Source organism: Cryptomeria japonica, chromosome 9 (genome assembly GCF_030272615.1).
Source record: "Cryptomeria japonica chromosome 9, Sugi_1.0, whole genome shotgun sequence".
NCBI lineage: Eukaryota > Viridiplantae > Streptophyta > Pinopsida > Cupressales > Cupressaceae > Cryptomeria > Cryptomeria japonica.
Genome location: NC_081413.1, coordinates 617,633,883 through 617,645,599, shown reverse-complemented (window position 1 = coordinate 617,645,599; position 11,717 = coordinate 617,633,883). Strand labels below are relative to the sequence as shown.

At 35.9% G+C, this 11,717-nt stretch overlaps 1 protein-coding gene across 3 annotated transcripts in view; it reads right to left on the bottom strand.

Annotated features, from left to right (window-relative positions):
• Positions 1 to 5,933: 5,933 nt before the first annotated feature.
• LOC131042825 (lipase) overlaps positions 5,934 to 11,717 on the bottom strand; it is a 44,045-nt gene continuing 38,261 nt past the window's right edge. For 2 of the 3 annotated variants that reach the window (XM_057976141.2, XM_057976142.2), the window contains exons 7-11: positions 10,535 to 10,607; positions 10,292 to 10,453; positions 9,756 to 9,950; positions 7,953 to 8,041; positions 5,934 to 6,554 (exon numbers count right to left, since the gene is read on the bottom strand). In XM_057976141.2, the coding sequence (XP_057832124.2) occupies positions 6,338 to 6,554; positions 7,953 to 8,041; positions 9,756 to 9,950; positions 10,292 to 10,453; positions 10,535 to 10,607 (736 nt within the window). In that variant the 3' untranslated portion in view covers positions 5,934 to 6,337. Of the gene's footprint in view, positions 6,555 to 7,948; positions 8,042 to 9,755; positions 9,951 to 10,291; positions 10,454 to 10,534; positions 10,608 to 11,717 lie in introns of those variants that run through there. The other variant, XM_057976143.2, reaches the window with a different exon arrangement.

Genomic DNA, 11,717 nt, shown 5'->3' with positions numbered 1-11,717 from the left:
TTTTGTTGTATTCCTCCCATTGGTTATATTTGCCACCTTCTCCCTCTCTTAGTTTATATTTACTCACTCTACTATGTTTGACACAAATTTACATTCATGTAGCTTTGTGCATTCAAGTTCTCTTAATGCTATATATTGTTTCTTGACTATTTGCATTACTCTCTTGGAATACTTTTATAATGAATCATTTGTATTTATAGTTTTATACATATATTTCTTGTAATAGTTTCTAGGTTCACATTTGTTTTGCAAATTCTAATAGTTGAACATGTTGTCCCATATCACTTGCCTTTGATTGATATAGAGGAATCTATCACCATACCTATTATAGGCTTACCAAATGCTCAAGTCTTTCACATCATGGTTTTTCCTAATGTTTTCTCTCTATCTAGTAGTGTTGCAAAATTACACCATTTGAAAGTAGTAGTTAAGTGTGTGCGAAGGACCATTCTAGCTAATTAATAGTCAACTCTATAAGATGGGGCTTGACAAGGTGTTATGTTATGCGACATAGGTTGAGTGCACCGTAGTAAATAAGGAAATTAATAATAGGCATGTGTCATTATTAAGGACACAACTACATAAAAGATTCTATACGGTGGGTTTTGATGACCCACACTCCTCAAATACATGCATGAAGTTGCAATGTCTACAAATGCACTAGAAAGCCTAATGATAGTGATGAGCTTATTTTGAGTCTAATCTTAGCTCAAGAGCCATTTGAAAAATGTGCAATTACACCTATTCAACAAAAAAACATATTCCATTGAAACAACTATTCAACATGAAGCATATTCCATTGAAACGTGATATATTATTATTGTAACCATATGGCCTAAGCCTACACCAATAAGAGATTGCATGGACAAAACTACAATGTGATTTATTTTTGAAAAATCCAAAATATTTCCAACCGGGGGTGCTCAGTTTTAGAGGGCCCTTAAAAGCAACTAATCCGAATTCAAGGATGGAAGCTCGTCGCCTCACTAAGATCCTTGTTCTCGTTCAACTAGAGAACCCATTGAAGGAACAACACCTTGCTCAGCATAGCTTCATGTTTTCTAGCCTACCATCTCACAAGGAATCAATCGGCTAGAAGGGATCACTTATAAGTAAGGAACCATGTGTAGAGCTATAAGTAAGGGACCATGTGTGGTTTCGGGGCTAATGATCAGACATGCAATTATATTTGCCCAATAAATTTAATATATACATTTTATCATGTCAATTGTTCATGTTGCTACATACTTCATGGTATATCATACCAATCCTAGCCAAATTGAACCATTGAGAAATCATGAAAAATTCTAGGAAATATCCTCATGAAAATTTGTGATGTTGGGCCCAAGATTAAGCTGGAAGAGCCTTTGTACTACTAAGACATACCACACCACTTTTAGTGCCTAATTAGATACACTATGTTTCAACTGGGGCATTTGGGAAGAGGCAATGTCCCATTTGAACATTATGCAAATTGTCCATTTGAATGACGGACATTATGCAAATTGTCCATTTGAATGACGATTATTCTATCCAAGTGTGCCTAAGCGAGTTGGAATATGACTTGAGGAAAATTGACACATAGGAGTTCGCACAATATGAAGTTGAGGAAGAAGATAATGATTGCCATATGAAACAATATTTCTTTCAACCAAGAAGCATGGTCGTACTACTTGATAACTACTTCCATAAGCATTCAAGCTAGCGAAAAGTCTAATGGTCGGGCCCCTACATCATCGAAGAAAAACTTGGGGAATGGTTTTGTCAACTTGCATACACTTTGATGGCAACCCTCTGTATCGAAAAGTTAATGGTGTATATTTGAAACCTTATGTGGGACAGTGTAAGGGATGGCGGTATATAGTTTACTTCCACTTGTTGAATGAAGGGCTGGGCCTCTTCAGTGCAATTGAATTGTTGTTGACAGAGCTTATCCCTACTGTGGAACATCACTTCGAGAAGCATTTACGTGTAAGCACCGCCCCTATCAATATCACTGTTCAGCGAGATTGTACTAATATATTAGCCTAGTGGGGATAACCACCCCACGTACCCCACTATTGTATGATCTTTGTTTACTGTTGAAATAAGTTCATTTGACCAATGTTTTGCACTCTTTTATCCTTGTGGGTTTTTGTGACCCTTGCAACGCTTTTGTTTGTTTATTTTCTTAGGTTGTTGTGTGTTAATTTTTAGCTTTTGTGCAAGTTGTCGACCCCTAGTGTAAGGATTTATAATTTTTTCCTATGCATCTCATTGGTACATTTCGATGTTCACTCAGTTTATACAAGTTGCCTAGTGTAGACCGGCCTTTTTTTCTGTCCAATAATTTGTAACCCTTTTATAATAAGGTTTATTACACAAATCTGTGACACCTGCTCTATTAAATGTTCGATTGTTGTATCGTGCAGCTCACGGTTATTTGGTTCTTCAATGAGTAGCACAAGATCTGGTAAACATTTCGCGCTGTGTTGCAATAACTAACAGGGTATGGAATGCCAACAAAACCTGACAAATTTGAGTGCACAAGAAGTTATTTCAGTGCACTAGATGTTTGTTGGCACTAGTGCCAGCAATCCCATGTTCCATGAAGCTCGTTACGTCAAGTGGGGGCGCTCGTTGTACTTCTATTTGATCACATGACATCAACAGAATTAATGCACCAAGTTGTAATCATTCCACTTGTTCACAAGTGATAAGGTGCTATAGTGCCACTTGAAAAGTTGCGCCTTGACAGAGTTAAGGCATACAGTTCTGGAAGAGGATTCAATAGTTGACCATCCTAATTTCCTAATTTCCCGCTCCTCAAAATTCTAGATGAAAATTTCTAATCACTCCCAATTTTTTACAACAGCTTACTTGGCAGATCCCCTGCCTATAACTAAGGTTTAAGGACCACATCATCAAATACAATGCCACATCAACATATTTTTTGCCAAGGTGTCCAAAAAGGACCAAACAAAAAAGTCAGACAACTACTTGTGCACTAAATCATGTTTTATTGGTATGCTGATGTGTCATCACATGATTCGTTGGTTTTTAAATCTAAGGGATACATTTCATTCAATTATGAGTAGTCTAGTCTCATCAGCAATGACAACTTTGAAGTCAAAAATATTGGTGCAATATTATCAAAAATATTGGACATTAAATCAACAAGTGCTATCAAGATCAATAACTCATGGATTGTGGAAACTTGATGTCCCAACAAGTGCTATCACAGCTATTGGAACGTGCCCAACCACTGGATCCTCTCCCCTAATGTCACATGCCACAAGGCTCATTGGTTTTGGTTGATTTGATTGGCTGATCTACAGGCAAGTTTGAGCTATTATAAGAGATGATTTTCGGAACATCATTTTTTCCTTTGTTGGGATGAAGTTTAAAGAGAAAGGATTTAGCAAATCACTTGTCAATGATCATTGGGATGAAGTTTAAAGAGATAAAGGATTTAGCAAATCACTTGTCAATGAATGATCTTTAATAGGGTCATAATATTCTGTACCGTTAGTCCCGTCTGTATGTTGTTGATTTGGAGGCATTTTTACCAAAATATTTGTGAAAGAATTGAAACTTGGACAAAATTTTACCAAGTACAACTCTTTATTCTGTGAGTAAATAGTTTCAGTTTGAAGCAGTTTATCGGTCCTAGACAAGTGTTCTAAAGTTGGCAGTGGTTGACATATTGAGTTTGCATTGTGTGCGAGAACAATTTAAAGCTTCAAGTTACATTATCCATGGCAGAATGCTCTTGCAATCATTAGCAAGTTGAAGAGGTGGTACAAAGTGATTTTGGGGAGTTTAGAATTCTCCATGTACTATATTACCACTATACCCTAGCAATGATGTTTATCCACGAGGGAGTAGACATGCTATCATAGTTTTTGAGCCTTAATATTTGCAAACTACTAACAAGCAAGATATTGTGAAACACCAAGAAGATGATCGATAAATGGGCAAATTACCTTATCAGAAAATGCATCAATGACTATCACATTCCTCTTGCTTAAGTCATTGAATGACCTAATGTTCTCCTTCAAGCATATCACCACCGTTGCCAAGCACTTTATCTAGCTAGTGGAAAAGAGTGTCAACCATCACAACTACCATATGTGCTCAATGAGAACAATGTTGAGGCAAATCACATTTGAATGCATGAGGATCCTTGTCAACACTACCATTCTACCAATTGTTGCAATGCAAAGAAGTGTAGTCAGCTGTCCAACCTCTAAGAGGAAAGTTGATAAAGGGAAGAGGGCCTCACGAGGAAGCAAAGGATTGTAAACCCCAATGCCTCAGTTTCTATTGAATCACACGAAGAGTGCAAGGCAAAAGCATAAGCAACAAAGGATCAACGTCAAGTAGCAACAAGTCAAGAGTAGCTAGCTCCCACCTCCCCAAATGAAAATATTCATCTTGATAAATGCATTAACCAAGATTAGGTCAATGAGGAGGAAGCACATAATAAGGATGTTGAGTATGCTCCACAAATTGAAGACAACATGAGAAGGCTCATAGCACCCCTCCTTAAAATGCTATGGAATCTATCTTCCAATACAACCACCTTGGAAACACATATTGAAAGACTAAATATGAAGAAAACCACATTGCTCGACTAATCCTCTAGAAGAATCCTCATTTGAGGGGATTCAGACCTCTATAATTGACTTACATTCGAAAAGTCGCAAACAAATAGAAAGAAATGAAGTCAAAGACAACTACCATAGGGAAGAACTGAGGCTATTTTGGTGCTTAACTAGGAATAAAAAACTGTTGCTAATGATCTATTTTTGTGTTTAGGATGAAGTTGGTGCTTTGAAATTGTAGTCGTTGTTTTACAAGAACAATATTGGCACACTTTATGAATGAACAAAGTACATGATTGGAATCTCACTTGTGGCTTGGCGAATAATGACAAGACTACACGACAACATACGCAAGCATGTGTTCTTAAAGTCTTGGGACGAGCCAAGCAAAAATGCCTTGTGGTTTCAGAGAACCAACCTCACCTACAGCCTTGTCAGCTACCATGGGCAAGTTTTCACATCATCAAGATTTAATTCCTTTGCCAAAATCTCAATACATCTATTTAGCCAGGTATTTTAAGCGTCAAAATGTCTAAACCCGTCATAAACTTCCAATCTTTACCTCTAGCAAATTAGTGATCAATACATCTCAAATTTTACAATAAACTTCCAAAAAGCCACACTGAACCTACGTTCACAGAAGTTAAGTATCAGATCAACATTATTAGCAATCTATATTTGTCATTGAAAATCCCAGTTACACTAAAAATTAGCTCAGTTTTTCTTAAGTTACTGAAAGATTATTAAACAACTGCATGAATAAAACATCGTGTCTCCCTGTTATTGGATAAGTACACATTTCACACATCCACAGGGAAAATTACATTCTTCATGACTTCGAACTTCAAAGATACATGATTGTCTGTCTAGCCTAGCTATATATGAAGATTTTCTCTACTTCTAGCATGCCCAAATTGCAATGCAAAATAAAAAGAAAATGTGACCAAGCATGTAATATTCTAGTTGTGACGGAAATAGGAGCTATTTGGAAAGTGATGAAATTGGAACTTTTGACCTGTGTACTGAAATAGGAACCTTTTTTAACCTCGTACTCTAAGGAGTTCTATTTTAGTTCAAAAAGGTTCCTATTTCAATACACAGGTCAGAAGTTCCAATTTCATTACTATCCAAACAACTACTTCAGTCAACTGTCACAAGTAGAATATAACATGAAAAAAACCATTTTTTGTATGAAGTCTTTCCATGTTGCGAACAAAGTCTGCACCAGATCAAACATTGTGAAAACTAAATAAAAGCCGGATGCACAAAACAAAGCCCCAAACCACTTAGAATCATTGGCAGTACAAAGACCATATGGAACTAGCTTCAAAGATTATCCAGGTGTGCTAAAAGAAATCATCAATCACAGACTTGTCTCATGTGAGTGCACAAAAAACTATAACTCAAAACACAACGTCCCAAAGGTGATAAACATCTCGTGTAAACCACTTCAGTAAGCTTATTTTGGGGGAAATGAATCATATCTAGTAATATGCTTCAGTTCTGAGGACGACGCAGGCAAATTTCTTGTCCCTGTAAATTAAATCGTTACACAAGTCCAAAACCATTACAACTGACACATGAATGGGCTCAATAATCATCAATTGAACCTTTGGCTCAATAAATTTTGTCCAAGACATTGGAAGTATCAGGTGGAATAGCAGATATAATCAAGAAAATATTAACAAATAATTGATACAATATCATATTTACAGCCTGTACGAACAAAGAATCTTGAATTCTATTCAACACTATAGGGTAGAGTGCTGGCTATTTTCAAATTGTTTTTCTGCCAAAACACCAAGTACCCTTGACTCAACTGATGAAATAATCTTATCACCTATCGTGTCATCAACCTTGTTCGCTTGGGCCTCTCGCAAGGGAATTCCACATGATCCCCATGACTCTGCTTGTAAGCTTACACCATAGTACTCCAAATGATCTGTGATGCTGTTCCCAGATACGGATCTGCATTAAACATCCATGAATGAATCACCAATCAATATAAAAGAAAAAAATTACTAGATGCAATATATCATAGTATGAAGAATTTGTGATAATATTGCACACTCATTTAAATAGCTACTTAAGTGGCGGCAAGCCAGTTGGGACATGCTAGCAACAACTTAAAGAAGAAATAAAATATAATGCACTGCTCAACGTTTCTAAAAGTAGGTCGACAGGATAGAAAAATAAACAATAAGGTCTAAACTAGGGAAGAAGAATGGATATATGAAGTATTCTGGAATGCTTAACATATAGCTACAAATCTACAACACAATTTCCAAATAATACTAGTTACAGATTTGCATTAAACATCCATGAACTAGCATCAACCAATATAAAAGGAAAAGAACTTGATCGAATCTACCATACTACAGAGATTTTGTTGTAATGGAAGTGGAGGTAAGTTAATACAGATATAATAGCAACAACATAAATATTGGGGGTGGGGTGGGCGCAAGTGGTTGCTGGAAAGTGGACGGGGAATAATGCACTGCTCACTATTTTGATCCTCTCTGAAAGTAGGTTGAGGGGGTAAAAATTAAACAGCAAAATCTGAACAAGGGAAGACAAGAGGATATATCAAGTTTCCAGAAATGCTCAACATATAACTACAAATCCACATTAAAATTCAGATTTTTGATCAGTTGCTATAAATAAGGACCTAAAGATTACAGAATGGAATCAAATCATAGTGTCAAATGGATCTCTATATACTTTTTATCCCACTTAAGAATCCAATCACTGAAGATGCTTCCAAGAAGATCAATTCAAAATTAAGCATGATAATATTTTTCTTAAAATCAGCGGCCCCTGCTTTATCCAGCTTCTAGGAACCACACTCAAATGATTCAGGAATCACCCAAATAAATGGATACGTGGATCATGGAGGTGAAAGAAACTTCCAGGGCAACAAAGTTTACATTTACTAAAAACATACGGTAAGACTAACTCTCTTCTATATTTCTGGTTAAAAAGCTGTCCACCAGTTTTTCATTTTTAAAATATGTTGAGAAATACGTTAGGCAAAAATATGCATCAATACATGAAATGCGAAAAACTAAGCCAAGGCATATTGGAAAGCTGTGATGGAAGACAGAAAGATTACCACTCTCATTAATGCCTTTCATATAACTATCTTAGAGTTTCCTGCAGCAATTTGTGTCTATGAAAAGTAGGTTTTATTCAGATGTTTAACCATCCAAAGCATCAATGATTTTAGGGTTAGAGTCTTATTAAGCACTCTCATCTGACTATAAATACTACTTGACAGCTATCGAGTTGAGAAAAAATGTCAGAAAACATTGACTTTTCATTGAATAGCTTAAAAAGGGTTTGGTTTCCGTCAAACAAAACTCTTACCTGCTACAAGATGGATCTTCACCAGAAGCATCACAAATCTTTTCAGCTTCATATGCTAAGCTACCGAATCCAATACTGTAGAGCCACACCTGCAATTATAAGAGAAAGTGAAGGAAAATTATAAATATGTAACGTCTTACGGAGTTCCATCATGATCCTCGAGCTTAAGTAACATTCAATAGTTAAATGCTTCATCATTGATAAAAATCAGTTTGAAGTAAAAGACATTCAAAAACTTGGCGATCAAATTTTAAATATTAGTTCAAAGGATGCCATTATATTTTTTACAAATTTACATCTGAGGAATGTATTGGAAATTCCCTCGCGCACAGAAAATTCTGTCACGTTCCCTTTTTGATTAAAGGAAATAATCAAAATAATATTTTAAGTCGTCCAACTGACTTATTTGTTTAAAACAAGCGAATTATTATTAGACAATGGGGATCAAAAGTGACATTTTATTAAAAGGTCTTTATGGACACTTTCAAATAAGTTTTGGAGGGAAAAGGATAAAAAAAATATTATTCAATTATTTTTCCACAATGAATCTATAAAAGGAGGGCAAGGCATTGAACACAGTCAATTGTATTGTTGCCGAAACCCTTTGCTCAAAAAATGAGCACTTGGTGTTAATCTTTTGGCCAGATGATGAAAACTCTATTAGTTTCTGGACTGGATTTATGGATGAAAACCCTAATGTCCATTAGAGGCAATTCCATTGATGGATTGCAAGAGTACAAAATGATTATTTCAGGAGAATATTTAAGACTTTAGAAGTGTGTCGTAGATTGAAATAATTCTAGATTTCAGTTGGTTTGTGGTTTTCCCAGATTTCCAGTTTCATGTGATTTTCCAAAGTTTGTGTGGAGATTCCAGATTTTGGTTTGTGGGAAATTTTTATTTCCTAATTAAGATGTTTTCAAATTATTTATTTATCAAACATTTAGTATTTAAATATTTTATTGTTAATGTTTGACCATGACTGGTCGTACCTTTATCCCAGCCATACCATTTGATATTAAATTGTAATGATAATTAATATTTGTGGTTATTTGAAAAGAGGTAAGGGACTGTCATATCTCAAATTTGCTGATCACAGCCCATAAATAATACTAAGCTGCTTTCATACCTTGGTCACTTCTTTTATGTGCAATTCTTATATGATATAAATGCAATGTTACCAGGGGATGCGTCCCCGGTATTTTTTTCAAATTCTGCATATTGACAGTGAATTTTGACAATGAATTCTATAAGCAATTTGACTTCGACTCTCAATTTAACACAAATTTGGCATAAGAACTCTGCTAGTTCTTATATGTTAAGGCTCTATAATGTATATGTGCATGCTTTATCCATGTTTTCATATGAATATTTTAAATTTCCCTATATATTTTAATTTTTCCTATTTTTAATATCAGTGTTCCACGGAAACACATCCCCCCCCCCCCCCCAGGCCCAAGTCCCATCCCCAAAACCCATCCCCGAAACTTTTTCCCTTTGCCCCCCGTCCCCGGAGCCCTTCCCCCCCTCTCCTCGTCACCAACGGCCGTGGAACAATGATTTTTATATAGCTGTCCCCTTTGCCATGCACTAGCCGTCCCCAAAATTGGCAAAAAAAATCACCATCCCGGAAACACGTACCCCCGTCCCCTGCGCCCCCCCCCGTCCTGGAAACTCAGGGCAACATAGTATAAATGTTGGAAATAAGAGATTTTAGTGTGTCATAAGAAAAAGAAAGTACAATAAGCTTTAGAACTGGCAATAAACACAAATGCAGATCATATGTTTTGTGTAGGCAACTACCTCTCGTGGAAAATGATGATATGTCCACTGAGGAAAATATGTGTAATATGGGGGTAAATGTGGAACCATATCATGTTCATGAGTCACCCGTATAGTTTTTGGCACCAAAGAGCTGTAATAAGTTGCAAAAACCGAATTGCCAATACGAGGTTGCCCAAAGGTCATAACCTGAATGTCAACTATTCCAAAGTGTACCTGTCAGATTAAAAACAAAACAAATAAGAATTTTATAAAATAAAAGTGCAATGATTGACTGCAAGCAACAACATATTTTACATGAAACTGAAAGAGTTTCTCATTGGCATTCAACTAAAAGACCATTTCAATGCAACATGTGTAATAATAATATAATTTAATAAATTATGGTTCCCTGTTGAATCTTAGGAAATGCAAAAAGGTCTACAAAGAAAGAAAGTTCATTTTCCAATTTAAAAGGCACAGTTGATACGGAAGCCTAAACAAATTTATTTTTCCCAGATATTGAAGTTCAAATATTGTTATTCTACAATAATAGTGGTAAACTCTTGATAACGTACAGTCAAATCAAGGGCACAGAATGCAGCCATTGCTCCACCCATTGAATGCCCTGTAATCATAATTGTCAATCCATCTCTCTTCTGCTGTGCCATCTGAACTGCCTCTACAATTTGTGGGCGCATACTTGTATTGTGATAAGCTGAGTAAAATCCATAATGCACCTGCAGTTCAACCAAAATACGTGTTTAATTACTGCTCCATTGATAGAATTTCATAATAACAAGAAATGCAGCAAAACTCACCATTGCACCAGGCATACCGGGATAGTTGAGATCAAGCTTCTTACAGAATAAATCCTCCACCCAATTCTGTAAGCTGTACCGGCATACGACACAGATTTGCAAAGTTAGTTTGCTGGCAAATCAGTAAAAAGCACTGTTACAAGTACACAAATTTTAAAAGTATGATTTATGATTATCAATAGGTTCTATAGAGACTCAAAATGTTCCTCCTAATCATCGACCTTTTATTGATCATCATATATCATATCACCTCATGTATTAATCTAATTTTGAATGTTTTAGTATATATTTACTATATATCTAATGCTCGGCTCTTTGTTTGCAATATACATGACACCCACGATGTATATCATCTGTTACATTTGTTGTACATACTGTTGATGTGTTTTTCATGAACATGCGAACACAAAATAAAATACCCAAAGTATCTTACCCTCTCTTGAACAAAGTTACTCAAATGCAGAAGATTAGCTTAAGGATCACTTGAGGCAACTCTAAGGTTTTTGTATGTCAGGTCTTGACTTGTGGATAAGCACGAGTGGTGGTTGTGATTGTTGTTGCATCAAGGGGCCTTACGTATGAGAAGACTTATGAAGTGCTTTACGGATGATATGCAATGAAGTTATTTCCTATTACTACTAGATGTTTATCCAAAATTGCAAAAGCTGAGGGTTGAGAGATACTAAGCTATTCCTAGGAATGGATGGATGAAGGATGATTTAAGTGAAACTCTACTGTAATTGAGTGAAATTAGTTTCTAGATTCAGTTGTGTATAAGCTTTTTGTATCAACGTTTGGATCACACTCCGTGATCCATCATCAGGATAATGAGAGCCAAAGGAATCAAATAAAATGCAATCTTATTAGTATTGCCATACAAGAACAACTCCACCAAAACTAGTGCAATCTTCTAAGGACATTTGAAGATTTTCAAATTGCTACTAAGCATAGACACCAACATTTAAATGCATATCCATGATTAAGCAACAATTGAACTTAACCACTTTCAATGATTCCAGTTGACCACACAAGGCACGCTTACAATCAGCAAGAGGCTAGTGGTATGGATTATGAGCTTCATAATAAATCGTACAAAATTCCATCATTTAACCTAAATACTTAATTCAATATCAAAGATTGACTTGAGAGGATGAAAAACCATGCAAGAAGCTTCAAGGATTGA